The sequence below is a fragment of the Tamandua tetradactyla genome, chromosome 14 (assembly GCF_023851605.1).
Source record: "Tamandua tetradactyla isolate mTamTet1 chromosome 14, mTamTet1.pri, whole genome shotgun sequence".
Lineage (NCBI taxonomy): Eukaryota > Metazoa > Chordata > Mammalia > Pilosa > Myrmecophagidae > Tamandua > Tamandua tetradactyla.
Genome location: NC_135340.1, coordinates 53185345 through 53208701, shown reverse-complemented (window position 1 = coordinate 53208701; position 23357 = coordinate 53185345). Strand labels below are relative to the sequence as shown.

Sequence of the window (23357 nt, the reverse complement as noted above, 5' to 3'; positions counted from 1 at the left end):
GCTAGGAAGAATAATGGAGGAAAACTTCCAACCCTCATAAAGGACATGAATATACAAGTCAAAGAAGCCCAAAAACACTCTAACAGAATAAATCCAAATGGCCTTCCCCAAGGCACATACTAATCAGTCTGTCAAATGTTGAAGAGAAGCAGAAAATCCTGAAAGGAGCAAGAGAATATCTACTACATACAAGGGAAATCAAATAAGACTGAGTTCAGACTACTCAATTAGCACCCTGGAGGCAAGAAGGCAGTGGTATGATACATTTAAGATCCTGAAAGAGAAAGACTTCCAGCCAAGAATTCTGTACCCAGCCAAACTGTCCTTCAAAACTGAGGGAGAGATTAAAGTCTTCACAGACAAAGAAGTCCTGAAAGAATTTGTCAACAAGAGACCAGCCCTACAAGAAATACTAAAAGGAGTTCTGCCAGCTGAAAAAAAAAAAAGACAAGAGAGGGAGGTCTGGAGGAGGGCACAGAACTGAAAAGTACCACGAAGAGTTATTTATTTATTTATTTATTTAATTTATTAAGCAAGGGGTACAGAATTTTACTACAAGGATGTTGAGTTCCAGTACATAACATCAAACAAATACCTTTTAGTGGCATGCACATACACACTTATATAAATATAGAAAATTCAAGAGAATATTTACATACATTCAATGATGTTCTCTTCAGTATATTCCCTTTATTACTTGATCTTTTTTTAAGCTTCTTACACTAATGAATGTCTATGAATCAATATGGTTATATTTCATTAAAAGGGTTGACATTACATGTGACAGAAGCATTGTGTAGAACAATCTCTAGATAAGGGCTATTACAGTTTTCAATTTTATAAATTTTTCTCTTAGAGAAAACTATGAGTAAAACGTTTCATGACTGAAAATGTTCACAGTCAAAACTCAATGAATAGATAATTAAGGTCTTTTTAGTAAAGGATTTCCTATGTGTGTTGAAATATTGGATTTCTCCCCTGATATTTACATGATTAGTAATGAAGAATAATTTTGAATAAGAGCTTGTGATCATTAAGGATGCTGTCATGGGTCTTTCCTGTGTTAATTTTCTGATATACATTGAATTTGCATGTCTTACATAAGTCATATTCATAAGTTTCATTAACCTATTATGATTATATGTCAGTATCAAGTACACCAAACCTGCAGAAGCTCAGCAGAGTACAAGCTTATTTTGTCACCACACAAAGCCCAATCATGTACTTGGAGGAGAAAACTCCATTCCAAAGTCACTCTTTGACCTTGGCCCTTCCATCTAATACTCTTTAATCAGTATGTGTCCCATGGTTTACCAGTGGATAATTTCTACTAAGGGTAATTTAAATACCACAAAGAGAAGGAGGGAAAAGAATATATAGATCTGACAAATAAAAAAGATAAGATAGTGGAATCAAGAAATGCCTTTTCAGTACTAACTTTGAATGCAAATGGACTAAACTTACCAATTAAAGACACAGATTGCCAGAATGGATTAAGAAACATAATTCAGCTATATGCTGCTTAAAAGAGACTCATCTTACACACAAGGATACAAATAGATTGAAAGTGAAAGCATGGAAAAAGATCTTCCATGCAAGTTGTAACCAAAAGAAAGCAGGAGTAGCTATATTAATATTGGACAAAATAGACTTTAAATGTAAAGACATCGTAAGAGACAAAGAAAGACACTATATACTAATTAAAAGGGCAATTTGCCAAAAAGATACAACAATCATAAATGTTTATGTGCCCAATCAAGGAGCTCCAAAGTACATGAGACAGACACTGGCAAAACTGAAGGGAATGATAGATGTTTCAACAATAATAGCAGGAGACTTCCCAGACACCACTCTCCTCAATAGATTGAACAACCAGACAGAAGATCAACAAGGAAATAGAGAAGTTAAATAATTTGATAAATGAATTAGACCTAAAAGACATATATAGGTCATTGTACCCCAAAGCACAGGTTATACATTCTTCTGTAGTGCTCATGGAATATTTTCCAGGATAGACATATGCTGGGGCACAAAATAGGTCTTTATAAATTAAAAAATATTGAAACCATTCAAAGCACTTTCTCCAATCACAATGGGATGAAGCTGGATCTCAATAACAACCAAAGAATGAGAACATTCACTAATATATGGAGATTAAAGAACACACTCTTAAACAACCAGTGAGTCAAAGAAGAAATTGCTAGAGAAATCAGTAGCTATCTGGAGATGAGTGAAAATGAGAATACAACATCCCATCAGAACTTATGGGATGTGGCAAAGGCTGTGCTGAGAGGGAAATTTACTGCCTTAAATGCCTACATTAAAAAACAAGAAAGAGCAAAAATCAAGGCCTTAACAGCAAACCTGGAGGAATTTGAGAAAAAACAGCCAACTAACCCCAGAGCAAACAGAAAAGAAATAACAAAGATTAAAGCACAGATAAATGAATGGGAGAACAAAAGAACAATGGAAAGAATCAATAAAGCCAAAAGTTGATTCTTTGAGAAAATCAATAAAATTGATGGGCCACTAGCAAGAATGACAAAGAAAAAAAAGAGAGGATGCAAATAAACAAAATCAGAAATGAGAAGGGGTGTGTTACCACAGATCCTGAAGAAATAAAAGAAATCATAAGAGGATATTATGAACAACTATATGCCAACAAACTACACAACTTAGATGAAATGGACAAATTCCTGAAGACACACAAACAAGCTGACTCAGGAAGAAATAGAAGATCTCAACAAACCAATCACAAGTAAAGAGATACAATCAGTCATCAAAAATCCTCCTACAAAGAAAAGCCCAGGCCAGACGGCCTCACGGGGGAATTTTATCAAACATTCCAGAAAGAACTAACACCAATCCTGCTCAGACTTTTCCAAAATATTGAGGAAAAAGGAATTCTACCTAAACTTATTTTATGAAGGTAGTATCATTTTAATACCCAAACCGAGTAAAGATGCTATAAGAAAGGAAAACTACAGGCCAATCTCCCTAATGAACACAGATGCAAAACTTCTCAATAAAATATTAGCAAATCGAAGCCAACAGCACATTAGAAGAATTATACACCATAACCAAGTGGAGTTTATACCAGGAATGCAAGTATGGTTCAACACAAGTAAAGCAATTAATATAATAGAGCACATTAACAAATTGAAAGGGAAAAATCACATAATCATCTTGATTGATGGTGAAAAGCATTCGACAAAATTCAGCATTCTTTTCTGATAAAAACACTCCAAAAGATAGGAATCAAAGGTAACTACCTCAATATGATAAAGGGAATATATGAAAAACTGATAGCCAGCATCGTACTCAATGGAGAGAGCCTGAAAGCCTTCCCCCTAAGACCAGGTACAAGACAAGGATGCCCACTGTCACTATTATTCAACATTGTGCAAGAAGTTCTAGCTAGAGCAATCAGACAGGACAAAGAAATAAAAGGCATCCAAATTGGAAAGGAAGAAATAAAACTTTCATTATTTGCAGATGATATGATACTATACTTGGAAGATCCTGAGAAATCTACAGCAAAGTTACTTGAGCTACTAAACAAATTCAGCAAGGTGGTGGGATATAAAATCAGTGTGCAAAAATCAATAACATTTCTATACACAAACAATGACCTAGCTGAGGAGTCAGTTAAGGAAAAATTTCCATTCAAAATAGCACTTAAAAGAATCAAATACCCAGGAATGAATTTAACTAGGGACATACAGGACTTGTACACAGAAAACTACATAACATTGCTAAAAGAAATCAAAGGAGATCTAAATAGGTGGAAAGACATTCCCTGCTAATGGATAGAAAGGCTAAATATAGTTAAGATGTCAGTTCTCCCCAAATTGATTTACAGATTCAACATAGAACCAATCAAAATTCCAACAACCTACTTTGAAAATCTGGAAAAGCTAACTACCAAATTCATCTGGAAGGGAAAGAGACCCCAAATAGCTAAAAGCATCCTACAAAAGAAGAATGAAGTGGGAGGATTAACACTCCCTGACTTTAAAACCTATTATAAAGCCACAGGGGTCAAAACAGCTTCATACTGGCACAAAGACAGAAGCATTGACCAATGGAATCAAATCAAGAGTGCAGAAATAGACCACCAAATCTATGGTCAACTATGATTTTTGACAAGGCCCCCAAATCATCTGAACTGGGACAAAATAGTCTTTTCAATAATTGGTCATGGAAGAACTGGATTTCAATAGCCAAGAGAATGAAAAAGGACCCTTATCTTACACCCCACACAAAAATTAACCCAAAGTGGATCAAATACCTAAATATAAGAACTAGCACCATAAAGTCTCTACAAGAAAATGTAGGAAAACATCTTCAAGACCTAGTAATAGGAGATAGCTTCCTAAACTTTACAACCAAAGCTGAAGCAACAAAAGAAAAAATAGAAAATGGGAACTCCTTAAGATCAAATGCTTCTACCTTCAAAAGACTTTGTCAAAAAGGTAAAGAGGCAGCCAACTCAGAGGGAGAAAATATTTGGAAATCACATATCAGGCAAAGGTTTGATTTCCTGTATATACAAAGAAATCATACAACTCAACAACAAAAGAACAAACAACCCAATTATAAAACGGGCTATATAAATAGGCATTTTTCTGAAGAGCAAAAAAGTACATGAAGAGATGCTCATTTTCACTGGCTTGAAGGGAAATGTAGATCAAGACTACAAGGAGATACCACCTCACACCTATAAGAATGGCTACTATTAAACAAACAGGAAACTATAAATCACGGAGAGGATGTGGAGAAACTAGGACACTTATGCACTGCTGATGGGAATGTATAGTGGTGGGAATGTATAATGGTGCAGCCACTACGGAAGACTGTTTGGTGGTTCCTTAGGAAACTAAATATGGAGTTGCCCTGTGACCCAGCAATAGCACTACTTGGTATATACCCAGAAGAGCTGAAAGCAATGACACAAATGGACATTTGCATACCAATGTTCATAGCAGCATTATTCACAATTGCCAAAAGATGGAAACAAACCAAATGCCCATCAACAGCCGAGTGGATCAACAAAATGTGGTAAATACATACAATAGAATATTATGCAGCAGTAAGACAAAATGATGTACTGAAGCACATGACAAGGTGGATGAGCCTTGAGGTCATAATGCTGAGTGAAATTAGCCAGTCACAAAATATAGATACTGCATGATCCCACTTTTAGACCAGCATAAAGGTATAATCAGAGGCTTATAATACAGTATATAGGGGACATAGAGATATACAGACGCTAGAGATGGATGAACTGTTAGCAATGTAAGGGAACAGCTAGGAGTGAAGGTGATTCTCTAGTGGGTCTAGAAGTAATATTATCATATTGAAGATGAACAAGATTGAAAGGGGTTGTATAGACCTATGTGTCCCACTGACTCACAGTAGAAATATGAATGAGTTCTTGTGAGAATTACTTCAAAGATATGATTCTTGTATAAAGAGTGTATAAGTTCAGGGTACAGGGAGAAAACTAATACTGCATGCTATGAACTATGTTCAAAAGGAAACCATCAACATTCATTACCACAGCAACAGCAGAGGTAATTAATGGGGTGAGGGACAAGAGTTAAGAGGAGGTTTTGATTTCCTGTTTGGTGAGGGTATGTTATTGGTTTTCTGTCTCCTGGGAACAATGAAATTATCTAAAATTGAGAATGTTGATGGACTGTGGACTTTGGGCCCTCTAAATGATGCCTGATGTATGCAGGTAGCCGAAGGATGCACCGACAGAGAAGTAAATTGGCAAACGATGGTGTATACTTATGAATGAAGGTTGTGCTGCTACAGAAAGGAACAATGTCATGAGGCATGCAACGATGTGAATGAACATGTGGGACATGGTGAGACAAAATAAGCCAGAAACAAAAAAACAACAATGGTATGGTCACTTTTAGAAAATGCTTTTAAGAAAACAGGGGCCTAGATTGTAAGCTTTTAGAGCAGACACATTAAGTCCAGAGTGGTGATTATTACTTCTGGATTTTGAGAGGCTGTTTTATATATATAACCTGAGATTTAGAGATAAGAACAAAGTCGAACAAGTTGAGGTTAAAGTAATTCAGAACATAGGGGTAAGGAGGACAGTGTCTATATTTTAGAACCACACATACTCTTTGAGTCCAATGGAAGAAAGGTTTATTTGATCTGGAGCTGAAATTTTCTATAGTGCATAATCTAATTCAACCTATTTGTATAGCTCAATTGAACAAGTGAAACACAGGGTGCACAGAATAAGAAAGAGGTCCTTTAATCCTATATAGAATATTGTAATGCCTGGAAACATTCTAGAATATATTAAGCAGATAATCAAAATGTATTGGCAAAGTCCCCTGAAGGAGGATAGAAAGAATATGGAACTATTAAACCTTACCATCAGGGAATCCCCTGATACTGTTTCAAACTTTAGGGACACCCAAATCAATAACCATGCCCTCCATCATGAGGCTTACTCATATGAAGCTTATGTAGGTAGCGGAGAAGCTTAGACTACCTAGAGGCACGCCTAAGAGTTACTTCTGGAGGACCTCTATTGTTGCTCAGATGTAGCCTCAGCCTCCGAAGCCCAACTGTGCAAGAGAAATCATTGCCCTTGTCCCTACGTGGGACATGACATCCAGGGGTGAAAGTCTCCCTGGCGACATGGGAGATAACTCCCAGGGATGAATCCAGACCTGGCACCATGGGATCAACAATTACATCTTGACCAAAAGGGGGAAAAGAAGTATAATTAATAAAGTATCTGGCAGAGAGTTCAAATAGAGTCGAGAGGCTACTCTGGAGGTTGCTCTTATGCAAGCTTCAGGTAGACCTTGCTACCTATCATAACCTGCCAACTCCAAACCAGGACCATTCCAACCAATCCTAAAGAACACCTAGGGCAATATATAATATTCCACAAGGGTTCCAAGCACTAGAGTAACTTTCCAGAAACCTACAACCATCAGATGGGTCCCTGGTCCAGATAAGTCCTGAAACCTAACCTAGCCTCTCCAGAATATCAGATAGTTCCACCTCCTTATCCCATATTAGTGACCAACACTTCCAATATCAAAAATTTAGTTTGCCATAGCCCAAACAACCCCAAAGAGAGGTATGGAGAGATCAAAGGTGATGGTGGAATTATACATAAAAGATAGGATTTAGCAAATGAATATGAATGCTGAATCATTAAATTGATATCTCTTTTAGTCTCCAGTATTTTAGAGCAGCTAGAAGTAAAATTGTGAAATTGCAATCCAAGTCAAAGTCTGAAATATGTTCTATAACTAACCATCGCGCTATGCTTTGAAATTTATAACTTTTTTGTATATATGCTATTGTTCACACAAAAAGAAGGAAAAAATAGTCGATTGTGATATAAAAATGTATTTAAGCCCTCTAGTCTCCTATATTCTAGAGCAGCTAGAAGGATAAATACGAGAGGATCATATGGCAGCCCATGACAAACTCTGGGATCTATCCTATAACCACTCTTCGAAGAGTGGTTTGAAAACTACTGCTTTTTTATTTCTTTGCTTTTTATATGTGTTATATTAAATAATACAAAAAGTTAAAAAAAAAAACTGGAAAAAAAAAAAACCCAAAAAATAACAGATTCTGCTAGCCTACCTAGGTTCAAATCCTAACGCTGCTACTTACTAGCTAGGTGTCCTTGGGTAAAATATTTAAGCCGTATGCTTTTGTTCTCTTAGCTGTAAAATGGGAATAATAGTACCTACCTTTTGGGGTTGTCATGATTAAACAGTATTTGTAAACCCCCTAGAACAGGGTCTGCCAGAGTTTGACATATAGTAAAAGTACTATGTGTTTGTTAAATAAAATAAAAATAATGTATCTCTGAAATTAAAAAGAAAGTCACTAGAAAATATGATTTCCTCAACATATTATTTAGTAATATATGTTAAATAAAGGGAATAATGTAAATGAAGTCATGGGACTGCCAGAAAAATACTTAGTATCACGAAGAAAATATTAATACATTTTTCATTTTCTTTTAGCAAGTTAACAGCAAAAGCTTTGGTACAGAAGAGTTTATGTTGCTTACCTCTAAAGATAAAAACTGTAAGATTGCTTCTTTGGGTAGATCCACCTGTCAATAGACAGAAATGTGTATCACCAATCAGGCAGCTCTAGGCTGCACATACTGACTTGTGACTATGGTGTCATTTCGGATGGTGCAGCATGAATAGGGCTGGCAGAATCTCAGACACCATTGTGTTATAGAACAAACTTGAACTGTGCAGTGATAAGATCTCAGCACTGATGAATTGTAAGCAGTAGAAACTACAACCCCAAAGTCTGACACTGCTACATGTACTCAGTGTAGGCTTAGTGAGGCAAAGGCCTAAAACATTTAGAAAAATAAGGATTTTTGTTTTCATTTACTCCTCTCTATCAGAGAAAGAAAGCAGGAGAAACAAAAAGGGGGAAAAGCCCCCCAATTTTCTCCCCAGAACTTTACAGGTCTAGATTGCATGTAGTTTACATTACGAGGCCTGCATCAAATATTGTTGGCACTGAGCAAAAAAGCCCTAAATTCTCAGGAAACTATTTTCATAATGTGGACAGAAGCCATCCTCAAAACATTAAAAGAAAGTGACTTACAGCCAGAATTTCGATTTCACTGCTTTTTTGATGTAAGTTGGCAAGGGAGGTCTGAAGTCGGGTTTGTACCTAACAATAAGAAAATGAAATTCAGAACACATCAAACCATGCCATCTTTTCTTGCATCTTATCTTCTATTCCACGGAACAATCACAGAGTGACAAACCAAAGCTTAGAAGAGTATTTCAAATATTATCTGAAGATTTGCTCTTAATCCATCTCAGAAAGATGGATGGCCAGCCCACAAAGATTTTAGGTAAAGTAAGATTTTATAACCTATCTTGATCATTTGTTTAGTAATATTCTTTATTGCTTATTTCTTTATAATTTTGAAATCATACCTAATAAAGGCTTAGTACAGTGAAATAGTATACTCTGAAGCAGGGCAATTTTTATACTAAGCCAAATTTTGTAAAAGGGGTAGGTGACTCAACAAATAAGAATATGGAAATGAAATATGTTAGGTGATGAAAGCAGTAGGAAGACATGAAACATCCTAATATCCTAAGAACGGATAGAAGCATTTGTAAAAATTAGGTACCTGATCTTCTGTATTTCAATCTAATTACATTTCTAAATGTGCTGGTTTGAAATGATGTATGTGCCCTAGAAAAGCCATGTTTTAATCCTAATTCCATTTTGTAAAGGTAGCCGTTTCTTCTAATCCCTATTCAGTATTGTATGCATGAAACTGTAATTAGATCATCTCCCGGGAGATGTGATTTAATCAACAGTGGTGGTTAAACTGGATTAGGTAGAGGCATGTCTCCACCCATTTAGGTGGGTCTTTATTAGTTTCTGAAGTCCTATAAAAGAGGAAACACTTTGGAGAATGGGAGATTCAAAGGGAGCAGAGCAGAACAACATAGCCACGAGAAGCAGAGTCCACCAGCCAGCAACCTTTGAACATGAAGAGGGAAAATGTCTCCTACGGAGCTTCATGAAACAGGAAGCCAGGAGGAGAAGCTAGCAGGTGATGCCATGTTTGCCACGTGCTCTTCCAGATGAGAGGAACCCTGACCATATTTGCCATGTGCCTTTCCAGATGAGAGAGAGAAACTCTGTGTGGCCATGTGCCTTCTCACTTGAGAGAGAAAAGGCCTCTCTCATAGGCCTTCATCGGCCTTCTTGAACCAAGGTATCTTTCCCCGGATGCCTTAGATTGGATATTTCTATAGACTTGTTTTAATTGGGACATTTTCTCGGCCTTGGAATTATAAAGTAGCATTTGATTAAATTCTTCTCTTTAAAAGCCATTCCATTTCTGGTATATTGCATTGCGGCAGCTAGCAAACTAGAACACTAAATAATGAGCATTGTCTAATATTTGCCCTCTTCCTAAATGAGGCCAGTGTCCCAACTGCTTATTAAGCATTGTATCACCTTTCCTAGTGTTCCTCCGTGAAGCCTTTCTTGTTCACTGAGGCAAACAGTGACCTCTATCTTTCCCATTTGTCCATAATGCAGTCGAACATTCACATTCAATATATTTAATTAAGCATTCTATTACTTATTTTGTCCTACTGTTCTTCAATTATATAATGTATATACCTCTATGGTTATAAACTCTGAGGACTGGAGCCAGGTCATGTGTCTATTATATTTCACACAGCATTCAGCACAGCATACTGCAGATACTAAAAACATGTACGGAATGAGAAACTAGCCTCTAGTCTGTGATGGACCTCTTCTGCTTTGTTTAAAATAAAACCAGGCAAAACCCAGTCTGCCATTAGAGCCAGAGCAGAAAGTTTTGTTAGCTTCATTACATTCTGACAAACAGTTTGCAAGTTCAAGGTGCTCACAAAGCACACTGATGCCTCTGAAGAAATGGGATCAGAATCTTGACACTAGAGAAAGGTTTTGTGTTGATGAAACTTTCAGAAGCCACCAAGTTAGGGAAGTGGGAAGAGAAAGATTTCCAGAAAATGCCATGTTTCTTATTTTCTTTTTTGGGTTTCTTTCTCCTATGTAGTTCACATTAGGAAGCCAAAGAAACCCTGCCCATGTACCTGAGTCTCGTATCGCCTCCTTGTGCTGGCTGACAGCTTCTCCGGGGCTATCACACTCACATTGGGAATGACTGCTGCTCCATGGGTTTCAAACAAGCCTGAAACAAAGAGTTTCAGAGTTTATGGCCTGACCTGATTCCGGCTTTTTGTAGCACGCCACAGAGAGATGGCAGAATCACAATGCTATGATTCTAAGGGCCAGATGACCCCCGGGCCTTGTTTTCTATCTCTGCAACCACCAGCGCTTGACCAGGAGGAGCCCAGAACCCCACTCCCAGGAATTCTGTTGCCTCTGTCAAGACTACCAGCATCCTCTCCCTGAGTCAGAGGATGGGGTGATGAAGGTGTAGGGAGGCAATACGAGTCACCAAAACCTCATGGACCTAAGAAAATCAAGCTTAAGATCTCATAAACTCTAAGACTGCTTTTTCAAGGAATTTCAAAACACTTATCTTCAATCTTCTCTATTGGAAAAATTTCTAGGAAAATTATTCACATTCAATTTATACAATAAACTGAATCAAAGGAAGATTAAGCCATTTGTAAAAACAGGACATTAAGACAGAGATAGACCATGGCTCAGAAGAGTGACCTAACTCCTAGTTGTTTTACTACATTCTAGGACATGGGTTTCAAAGCATGAGGATAAATTTGGGACAATTGATTGGGTTAATTACTGTTACTTTAAAAATGTCTTGCCAATGAAACAAGGAGTTAGTCACAGTAGTAACTGCTTAGAGCAAACATACATAAGGAACATAACACATTATTATGTTGGGATTATAATTAGTTGTTATACCTGAAGCATTAGAAAATGACCCCTTCGGATTTTGTACTGCAAGATTATCGGAAGCGTCTCTAAAAATAAGCAAACAAAAACAATTAGGAAATGGGCAATAGGGCAAAAGCAACACAGACAACTTTCAGCAAGTCACAATTACAGTGAGCCACTTTTTATATCAAATACAGAAATAAGTTCTCGGTTATTAGGGGAAAAACAAAAACACAACAAAAATTTTGTACTTAGGATTCGTGTCAAGAGCAAGTAAAAAAGTTATACAAGATATCATTTTTGAGAGAACAAATACCTATAGAAAACACTGATTTATTCAGCTGGGTTTGAAATCCTGGCTCAACACAAGAAGCTAACTTCAATGAAATATAATGAGCATTCTTCCTGCTCCCTTCACAATACAAGGAAACGTTAGCAATACATGCCCCACCTTAATTACAGTGGCAAGCCTTGGGACCACTCACAGGACAGCATTTGGTAAACAAGGATATTTTTTCAAAAGCTGTGGATAGATGTTCTTACAAATGCTGTGATTTAATTTAAGTCTGAGACACACAATAACACTGTATCTTGAGAATACAGGGAAATAACTGTTCACAGAAAGGAAAGATTTTGAACCTTTTCCTGCTAAAACTAATTCCCATCTAGCCTTTTAAGTGTTTGAATAGTATTCATCTGTACTCTCTACTAATTAGTTGACTTTTTTTTTTCCTAAACTTTTGTCTTTGATTTGGGTCCATGGTTCTAATTCCTGGTGACTTCTAGAACATTACATTTCCTTAGAAAAAGTCTAATGGTGAATATATTCAAGCTAGGGGCAAATGGGATGAGGCAGGGAAGGGAGAAGAAAGCAAAACTTATAGTCAGGATTTTTCAATCTAAGGACTACTGTTATTTATTGGGGTGGGGTGGGGCTGATCTGTGCTCTGTAGAATGTTTAGCCACATTCTGGCCTCTGTCCACTAGAAACCGGTAGCAACCCCACCACCCGCCCCCCAGCTGTGACAACCAAAAAATGTCTCCAGACTTTGCCAAATAATCCATAGGCTGGAGGTGGGGTTGTGTACGAACTTGTTGCTGGCTGAAAATCACTGTTATAAGTAAAAGAGAATTGGTGTTGCATTTTCTGATTATGAACCTTTATGCACACATTGTAAATATATAGCAAAGCTTAAAGCATATAATCAAGATCCCTTGTAGTCCCATAATCAGAAGTAACTACAACTAAAAATTGGTACAAGCTTCCAGACATTTTTCTATGCATGGGCTGTATATTTTAGTTAAAAACAAAAATAAGATAACACCATACATTTATTTGTGGACATCCTTCCATGTCATTCAACTTAGCTTTCCTAAAATCATAAAATTTTTAAAGGCTGTACATATTTCACTCTATTTACCATAATCTGAGCAATCTTCTCTCAATGGATATTTTGATATCATAAGCCAGAGATTCTAAAAGTGTGTCCAGGTGAGGCACTCAGGGAAGGAAGGAAGAAGTGACCCTAAGACCCATAACAATATATTCTTTTGAGTGCGTGCACACCTGGCACACCTAGCCCTTACACAGGTTAGAGCCTGAAAAGAACCAAAGAAAAGTGCAGCTCATCAATCCCTTATTAGCATAGCGAGAGGGGGAAGGGCCCCTCCAAGTCCTTATAATGCAAGGATCCTGACCTCAGAGGGCTTCTTCTCCTTTGAAGAATGCCCATGCTCACCTCCTTTGAGTGTGCACTTTCACCATGCATTAAAATTTTTGGCTGTATACACTGACTAGTCTTTGAATTCTTTCCCATGGCTGAGTCAAGAACCGTTATGGCATTAGCTCCTGGTTGAGGTTTTGACCTCACCAAGAATTATGGGGCTCGCGAGCATAACATGGACGCCTAGAGGTTCTTACAGGGGATCCTCAAGGTCAAAACTATTTTCATAATAATCCTAAACACTGCTTGTCTTTTTACTCTCATCTTCTCACAAGTATGCAATGGAGCTTTCCAGAAACTACACGACGTGTGACCTCTTGACAGACTGAATGCAGAAGAGGAATGAGAACTGAGTTGTCTTCTATTAAGGCATTACAACAATTACAAAAATGTAAAACACTGCATGAAAGAGGTTGCAAAAATGTGAAACAATGCTGCTTTTCTTATCAAGTTTTTTGCTTGGGAAAATACAATTATTTTTCATTAAAAGTATATTATTTAGATTAACATGTAATGGGTTTATTATTGTTATTTCTAAACTGAAAAATGTTTCAGTTTAAATTTTAATTTAGAAAATATTGATAGATATAACTCACATAAACAAAAACTCTTTGGGGTTCTTAATAATTTTTAAGGGTGTAAGGGAGTTCTGAGACCCCAGAGTTTGAGAACCACTGTTTTAAACAATGCCTTGATATCTTTGTAGGTATCTCTATGGAAAACTTTTTAGTGTAAATTCCTGAAAGCAGAATTGCTGGGTCAAATTTTTTTACTTTTATTTTTAATTTTAAGTCTTTTAACTTATTTTGCTAAATTACCAGTGGACAGTTGAACTAATTTACACTCCCAGCATGACTATATAAGAACTTTTCCCAGAACATGTATCTTTCAAATTACATTGACAAAAGATGAACCCAAATTCATTGATTAGCAGACAGAATAAGATTTGGCAGATAGACTTTGGCTCCTTAGTCCTTTCAGAACAGAAGAAAATTCTGTGAGCTGTTACAATGAACAAATGTTGAAAGGGAGATTATGATTACTCTCACATAAAGGGTCATACAATTAAAGTGCTGGCCAAATTATTTGGAAGAAATACAGTGGTTCATTAAAAGTTGTCCTGACTTATCTTTATTTTTCTGAAGAATCAAATAGACTTTTAAATTAAAATGTGCACGTTCCATATGGATAGTTCACACCTGATGTTCTGGGCTTTCGTTTACTAACTTACCTGATATTCCTTTCGTCATTGACTTTAGTCCTCAGTTTCTGTATCATGTGGTCCACAAGATCAGACTCCAGCACACGTTTCTCTGTTTGCCTTTCCTTCTCAAAAGATTTAACCTTAAAAATAAATGAAACAGGAGCCATTTTCTCTTTCCTTTTGCTGGCTCCCCAGGTGGGAGCTATTTTCAGGCTCTCACCTGCTTTCTCTCTTTCACTCTCCTACTATCTTCTTCCTGATCCCTCACCCCAATAAACCTGTTAAGCTTTGACTCGCGCGCACACACACAAAAACAGATCCATCATTAGGAGTTTTCTGAAGCCAAAAATCTGGATCAGAGTACCACAAATCAATAGTATAGACCAGTGTTCTCAACCTGGGGCAACTTTGCCTCCCAGGGGTGACTTTGGCTAAAAATTGCCATTAGGCAATGTTTAGAAACATTTTTGGTTGTCACAACTGTGGGGTGGGGGGAGTGCTACAGGTATCTAGAGAATAGAGGCCAGGGATGCTGCTAAACGTCCTACAATGAACCAGGAAAATCTCCCATAACAAAGAATTATCTGACCCAAAATGTCAGAAGTCTTGATTAGAAAAGTTTACTACAGATGATAGAATTAAAAAAGAAAAGGCAAGATGATACAACTCCCATTTCGTTTGATTTGCTCACATATTTTTCCCTTAAATATCCTCTGGTCAGTAAGGTTTCTGAAATCTTGGTATTATCTATAAATTCTTCTGCTTTCTCAACTCAAGTCTTGTCATCCTACTTTTGTGGTACATGCTCTTTAATCTTCACTCCATGGCCAGTGTCAGCCCTTGACCTGGGCTACAATATTTTTCACACTGCTGTCCCTGTCTTCAGTTTTACTCACTCTACCCATGATGCACATCCCTGCAGATTAATTTTTCTCAAATATAACTGATGTCCCCTTTTGTCCAAAATCTTCAGTGGCTCCTCACTAGCTACAGATTCCTTGGTTGGGCATTTAGGCTCTCTATGATCTCATTATAACCATGCTCTCCTGCCCAAGTACCCTTCTTTATAATCCTTCCGCCTTACCCAACATGTAGACTATTCAGAGGATTGCCAGAATAGTTCTCTGCTGGCCTGGCTCTTTTTCTGGGACAATTTACTGAAAGAACTACTTTCACCTTTGCTATTCCTTTTAGGCAATTACCTGTATCCTGCCCATCTATGAGGGTGCAGCATAAATCCCATCACTACCCTGAAGACTTTCCTGCTACCTCTAAAGTATCTCCTAGGCTAACGAACCCCCAAAGCATTTTATCTATAGGACTTCCATGACACTTAGCATTTTCTAGCTTATAATCATTCATAAACATCCTAGGTTCCCTACCCTACAAACAAAGCGAGCCCTACAGGTGGCCCAGTTTACTGTGCTGAGGCAGTTGCCAGACCACAGTGCAGAGCTGGAGAACTTAAACAGAGCCCAGGGGTGCTGATGAGTAGAAGAAACAGGTTAGAGTTTAGATAGGCCAAGAAGACTAGAAATCGCAGGGGAGTGGACCAAACAGGAGAGTGTTAAATACTCACAGAGAAAGAAAGATTTCTGAAGCTCTGCAGAAGAGTTCATTCAAGTCTTGCTGAGTATTGTTTTGTGCAAGGGTGGGAAAAAACTACCTGATGCTGGGGGAACAACCTCCAGCAAAGTGTAGGTAGAATAATTTCTGGAATTCACAGGGCTGGGAGAAACCTTGTAATACCCAGGAAACCGTGTAGTACAAAGTATTACAAAGTAGTGGGGCTAAATTAGCCATAAACTAAAGGCTACCCTGGATCTGCCCTCACCAAGTTTAAAATCAAGCCTAGAAAAGATCAAAACAGAATGAAGCCCAATAGTATTTATAGGAATATAGAAAATCCAGCATCCAAAAACGCAAAACTCACAATGGACAACAACCAATGAAACATTACTGGGCATGCAAAGAGAAAGGAAAATACGATTTATAACCAGGAGATACGCAATTGATAGAAACAGCCCTGGAAGTGTCAGAGATGATGGAACAGGTAGACAAGGAACTAAAAAGGACTATTATAAATGTTATAATGTAAAGGAATTAAAACTATGATGAGGGAAAGGGGAACGGCTCGATGGAGCGGTTAGAACACTAACATTTATTGATTGGTTTGCCGTCTTAGATGCGTGTGGTTCATGGTGTCCCAAAACAATTACAACAGTAACATCAAAGGTCACAGAGCACCATCAGATATAATAATAATGCCAAAATTTAGAATAGTATGAAAATCACCAAAATGTGATACAAAAAAAATCAGGCTTCCCTATTCCCTGAGACACAACAATATTGAAATTAGGCCAATTATAACCCTACATTGGCCTCTAAGTGTTCAGGTGAAAGGAAGAGTCACATGTCACTCACTTTAAATCAAAGGTTAGAAATGGGGTGGGCCATGGTGGCTCAGCAGGCAGAGTTCTCGACTGCCATGCTGGAGACCTGGGTTTGTTTGATTCCTGGTGCCTGCCCATGTCAGATAAATAAATAAATAAATAAATAAATAAATAAATGATTAAGTTTAGTGAGGAAGGCATGCTGAAAGCCAGGACTGGCTGAAAGTTAGGTCTCTTGCACCAAACAGTAAGCCAGGTAGTAAATGCAAAAGAAAAGTTCTTGAAAGAAATGAAAAGTGCTATTCCAGTGAAGACAAAAATGTTAAGAAAGTGAAACTAAAGCTTTATTGTTGATATGGAGAAAATTCTAGGAATTTGAATAGAAGATCAAACCAACTACAAAATTCCCTTAAGCCAAAGCCTAATCCAGAGCAAGGCCCTAACTCTATTCAATTCTATGAAGGCTGAGAGAAGTGAAGAAGTTGCAGAAGAAGAGTTTGAAGCTAGCAGAGGTTTTGGTTCATGAGGTTTAAGGAAAAAAGCTATCTCCATAACATAAAAGGGCAAGGTGAAGTAGCAAGTGCTGATGTAGAAGCTGCAGCAGGTCATCTAGAAGATCTGGCTAAGACAGCTGATAAAGGTGGCTACACTAAGCAGATTTTCAGTGTAGATGGAACATTCTTCTATTGGAAGAAAATGCCATCTAGGACTTTTATAGCTAGACAGAAAAAGTCAATGTCTGGTTTCAAAGCTTCAAAGGGCAGGCTGACTCTTGTTACGGACTAATGCAGCTGGTGACTTCAAGATGAAGCCAATACTCATTTACCATTCTGAAGATCCTAGGGCCCTTAAGAATTATGCTAAATCTGTTCTACCTGTGCTCTATAAATGGAATAACAAAACTTGGCTGACAGTACCTCTGTTTACCATATGGTTTACTGAATATTTTGAGCCCACTCTTGAGACTTACTGCTCAGAAAAAAAAAAAGTACGCACCCAATCACCTGAGAGCTCTAATGGAGAAGTACAATGAAATGAATGTTGTTTTCATGCCTGCTAACATACATCCATTCTGCATCCCATGGATCAAGGAGCAATTCTGACTTTCAAGACTTATTATTTAAGAAGTACATTTCATGAGGTGATAGCTACCCAGGTCCTCTGATAGAACTGGGCAAAGTAAATTGAAAACCTTCTGGAAAGTACTCAACATTCTAGATGCCATGACTAAGAGGGGTTTATCCAGGAAAGCAAGTTTGTTTTAACATTTGATAATCAGTGTAATCATGTCAAGGGTCCCCAAGGCCATTCCCAAGCTAAATGATTCACTAGGAGGACTCATAGGATTCAGCATATAGTCATACTCTTGGCTGTGATTTATTATAGTGAAAGGACACAAAATAAATCAGCACATGGAAAAGGAACATGGGGTAAACTTCGGAGGAAACTAGATGCAAGCTTCTAAGAGCAGTCTCCCAATGGAACCATACAGGACATGCTTAATTTCCCCAGCAGTGAGTAGTGACAGTATGTGTGAAATATTGCCTGCTGGGAAGCTCTTTAGAGACTTGGTGCTCAGGGTTTTTATTGGGTACCGCTCATGGAGGCCCCCTCTGCCTAGCACATATTAAAATTTCAGCTTCCCAGAAGGAAAGCAGGTGTTCAGCATAAACCACACTGTTTGCATAAACAATTTAGGCACAGTGAGTTACTCTTATCAGGAAACAGTGGGAACCTTATTGAAATCAAAGTTACCAGATGCCAGCTGTGGTAGTTAGATTCAGTTGTCAACTTGGTCAGGTGAAGGCACCTAGTTTTGTGGCAGCAGACATGAGCCAATGGTACATGAACCTCATCTATTGCTAATTACATCTGCAGTCGGCTAGTAGGCGTACCTGCTGCAATGAATGACGTTTGACTTAACTGGCTGGTGCTTAAATGAGAGAGCACAACGTAGCACAGCCCAAGCAGCTCGGCATACCTCATCTCAGCACGTGCAGCTCAGCCCAGGCCTTTGGAGATGCAAAAAGGAATCACCCCTGGGAAAGCTGCTGGAACCCAGAGGCCTGGAGAGATGGCCAGCAGAGATTACCCTGAGCCTTCCCACATAAGAAAGAACCTCAGATGAAAGTTAGCTGCCTTTCCTCTGAAGAACTAACAAAATAAATCCCCTTTTATTAAAAGCCAATCCATCTCTGGTGTGTTGCATTCTGGCAGCTAGCAAACTAGAACACCAGTCAAGGGGTAACCTTACAAACAGACCCTTCTAAGGATGGTTATGCTAACTCTCTTATGCACAGCAGTCAATTCAATAGATGCAGAAAAAGCAATTGACACAATTCAATATCCAAACATGAAAAAAATTCACAGTAAACTAAGAATAGAATGTTTTCAACATGATAAAAGACATCTATAAAAACCCTAAAGCCAACATCACACATAACTGTGAAAGAATGTTTTTCTCCCAAGATCAGAAACAAAGCAAAGATGTCAGTTCTCATCATTTTCATTCAGCATTGTACTGGTGGGTCTTAAGCCATTGCAATAAGGCAAGAAAAAGAAATAAAGGCTATATGGGATAGAGGGAATAAATAAAACTTTTAATTCATAGACCTGATTGTCTATGTAGAACATCCAAAATAATCTACCAAAAAGCTATCAGAACTAATAAAGAGAATTTAGCAAGGTTGCAGAATACAAAAACCAATTCTCTATCTATATACTACAATGAATAATTGTCAATTGAAATTAAAAACATACAATTTACAACAGTATCAATAAATGTGAAATACATAGGGATAAATTCATTAAACTACATCTAAGACCTGTTCATTGAACACTATAAAACAGCACTGAAAGAAATTTAAAAAGACTTCAATAAATGGAGAGAGAGAGACTATGTTCAGGGATTGGAAGCTTTGATACTGGTAAGATATTAATCCTCCCCAGGTACAATGCCATGCCAGTCAAAATCTCAGCAGGCTTTTTTGTAGAAATTGATGAACTGATTCTAAAACTTAAAAGGAAATAAAAATCCCTCAGAATAGCAATATAATTTTGAAAAAGAACAGAATTAGAATTTAAACTACTTGATTTCAAAACTTATTATCACGCTATAGTAGCTGAGACTGCCAGTTTGGCATGGTCTCAAGAAGAGGCCCAAACGACCTGAACAGAGAGTCCAGAAATAGATCCATAAATTTAGAGTCAATTGATTTGCAACAAGGTGCCAAAGCAATTCGATGAGGATAAGGATAGTCTTTAATACACAGTGCTGGAACACTGGGGTATCTTCACCTGTGAAAAAGTGGACCCTTGCAGGGCAGTGCTTTGCAGGGCTCCTTTGTCTAAGGATATGTGGGTGGCAACACTCCTAACGCAATGTCGACATAGATGTGAACCTATGGGTGTGTAGTACTGTTTTATTTAGCTTATATTGTATTAAAAGTGAAATGATCTACGAAACATCCAGAACATACTTTAGTGGTATGCTGAGTCCTAAGATTAAATGCCTCAAATGGTGACACTGGGAAGAGTAGAGCTGCAGAACATATAAAACCATGTTAGGACACGAATCAGCTTTATGATTTTGTTTAAACTGAATGGATAAAACCTAGTTTAAAATATATATACTGTTTTTTTTTTATATATGTTATTTTTCACAAAAAAAAGAAAAAAAATTCTTCTAGCCTTCAGTATTTTGGAGCAGCTAGAAGGAAAAGTCTGAAATAGTGGAATGGTAACCCATAACACATTCTGAAAGCTGTTCTGTAACTACTTGTGGAAGTGTGCTTTGAAAATCATTGCCTTTTCTTTCTTTTCTCTGTGTATATGTTATATTTAACAATAAAAAAACATAAAAAATATATAATCTCCTTTAAAAATAATTAGAAATAAAGGTTATGAAGTGTCATATTTATAAATATTTTTGGTTAAATGCAATATAGTAAAAAAAGGGTTAGGAAGCAGCTAGAGGATACATAAGCAGATATCAGCTTTAGCTTTATTCTTATTTCCTTAAATGCAAAAGAGAACGGGAGCAGAGCAGGAAAAAAAAAAAACTACAGCTGTAGTTTTCTTTTTAAAACCCCCCAAAATGTGGTCAGAGTCAGATTCTCTGTTCCTTGTTTTATACCCTTTCTTTAATAACAAGCCCAGCAACTCAGAGGGAGTACTGAGGTGATGGATTTCAGCTGGCACACAGGAGCTGGGTCTCAGTGGTAACTGGGTGCTCCAGCGGGAATACACAGTTTGGGAAATCTGACTGTTGAATTGTAAAAACTTTCCTATGATCTTTACCTTGACATGGCTTCCTTCTTTATCTGAAACAAGAGCCACATGGGTGATTTCATGATGTTTGCAGTATTCTTGCAATTCCTCTTGCGACTGAAATAAATAAACATAGAGTATAAAATAAACACAGAGCACCTGGAGCAGCTTCAAGTAATTAAGGAGAATTAAAATGCTGTTTTCAATTGTATTCTCAAAATGAGTTAATGAATTACTAAACATGTTGACTCCAGGGAATATAAATATTGAACAAGAAAAACACAGAATTCAAAGGAAGAATAAGAACTCTTTTATCACGGACAACCAATTTGATCAGAATGCAGAAAGAGGTTTTCAAAAACTTCAAATCTTAACGTTAGTTTCCAAAAATCACCATACCCATACACACACACACACACACACACACACACACACACACACACACAAAGAGAAAGAGAAAAAGCCTTTGAGGAAGCAAAGGCAACAAAAGATGAGAAGATGAAAAGCAGCAAGGAAGCATAAAGCAAATAAGCACTAAGGCAGAGAAGCCTGCAGGGGATGCCACCGTGCAGGACTGAAGTTGCTGGGCTTATATTTTACTTAAAGAAAGAACAACTTATGAAACAAGTGGAAGAAGGTGCTTCTCTGTCAAATGATTAAAACCTGTGGTGCAGGACATCTCTGACAGGGACTGTGTACAACACACACACAAGTGGACAGCAGTAGCTTCAGAGGTCCCTTGGCAAGTGCTGGGAGGGTTCCCATATTCATATTTCAGTGTAGGTGGATGTGGGTACAATGTGGATGGTCACTTGAGGATGTAGCCCCATCTGTGATCCTCTTGTGGCCACACAGACATTAGTAACCTGAAAGCCTCCCATCTAGAGAACAGGCAAGTGGTCAGTGTGAAACTTTCCTCGCCTCCACACTCAGGGCAGGTGTTAGGCCTGATTAGCGTGGGAGGCCTGGGGCTGTGAAGGCACAGACACTCTCAACAGAGAACGCCTTTGAGAAGTGTGAGAGGCTGGTGAGTGGCCCCGCAAAGATGTTCATGAAGAAATCCTCAGGACCGTGCATGTTACTCACATGGAAAAAAGGACTCTGCAGATGTGATTATAAGGAGTCTGAGATGGGGAAATTATCCTGGATTATGTAGGTAGGCCAAATGTAATCACACGGGTCCTTATGAGGGAAACAAGAGGATCGGAGATAGAGAGGTAAGGATGGAAGCAGATATCAGAGACAAGAGGCTACGTTGCTGGCTCTGAAGATGGAGGAAGGGGCCACGAGACAAAGAATATAGCCAGTATCTAAAAGCTGGAAAAGCTAAGGAAACAATTCTCTCCTAGACCCTCTAGGAGGAACCATCGCTGCCAACTCCTTGATTTTAACTCTGTGTAAATGATTTTGGACTTCTGCTCTCCAGAATTGTAAGATAATAAGTTGGTGTTGTTTTAAGCCACTAATGTCATGGTAATTGTTATAGCAGCCATAGGAAACTAACATAAGAAAGCAACGAGAACCACAGTTTGATGGAGCCAAAAGGTGTACAGGACAATGTGTTATTAAAGTCATGACTATCTGTACTTCATAAACAGGCACCTTTCGTCTCATTACCTGTGACCAGTCATACATGATTTCTGACGTGATTCCTGCCGCCCACAGTTTCTGGGTGAGGTTGATGGCCCTGGACATGGACATCTGGCCAACACTTACGACCAGGAGGTCGCACGAGCTGACTGTAACCTGCATCAGAAACAGAGTGTTACAAAAGTCTTCGCTCCAAAAGGACACGGTAAAATAAAAATATTCATCTTTTAAGATAGAAATTACTGTAGTCACAAAATTTCCTGGTACATGAGGCATTCCAGTTTCCTGCCAATTTAGGCTCTTTTTTAGTCAAAAATCTGAGTGGAGCTAACTTGTCAGATGGCAGATCTCTAGTGCTCACAACTAATTGGTTAGGATGTGATGGACCGAGGATTCGAGAATATTTTCAAAGTGGTTCTACTAAGACAACAGACAATAATCATCGTGCCATCTCTACCAGGAAGTTTCCCTTAAACTGAATTGAAGACTAAAAATTGAATTGGGGTGGGCCATGGTGGCTCAGTGGCAGAGTTCTCGCCTGCCATGCTGGAGACCTGGGTTCAAGTTCTGCTGCCTGCCCATGCGAAAAAGAAAATAGAAAAAAAAAAGAATTGAAGACATCATTAGCACTTAATTTGGACAAGAAGTGAAAGTTGAGTCTTCATTGGTAAAAAGTATACATTTAAAGAAATAATTATTGAATGCTTAAAATAAGTTTTAGGCATTCAATAATTAAATGACTGCCAAGGAAAG

The 23357-nt window shown here is 38.0% G+C and overlaps 1 protein-coding gene across 1 annotated transcript in view; it reads right to left on the bottom strand.

The window, feature by feature from the left end:
- EIF2AK4 (eukaryotic translation initiation factor 2 alpha kinase 4) overlaps window positions 1-23357 on the bottom strand; it is a 120787-nt gene that overhangs the window by 2871 nt on the left and 94559 nt on the right. The window contains exons 31-37 of the mRNA XM_077127431.1: window positions 22632-22760; window positions 21045-21131; window positions 14380-14492; window positions 11452-11510; window positions 10653-10750; window positions 8641-8709; window positions 8081-8125 (exon numbers count right to left, since the gene is read on the bottom strand). Of these exons, the coding sequence (XP_076983546.1) occupies window positions 8081-8125; window positions 8641-8709; window positions 10653-10750; window positions 11452-11510; window positions 14380-14492; window positions 21045-21131; window positions 22632-22760 (600 nt within the window). The remainder of the gene's footprint in view (window positions 1-8080; window positions 8126-8640; window positions 8710-10652; window positions 10751-11451; window positions 11511-14379; window positions 14493-21044; window positions 21132-22631; window positions 22761-23357) is intronic.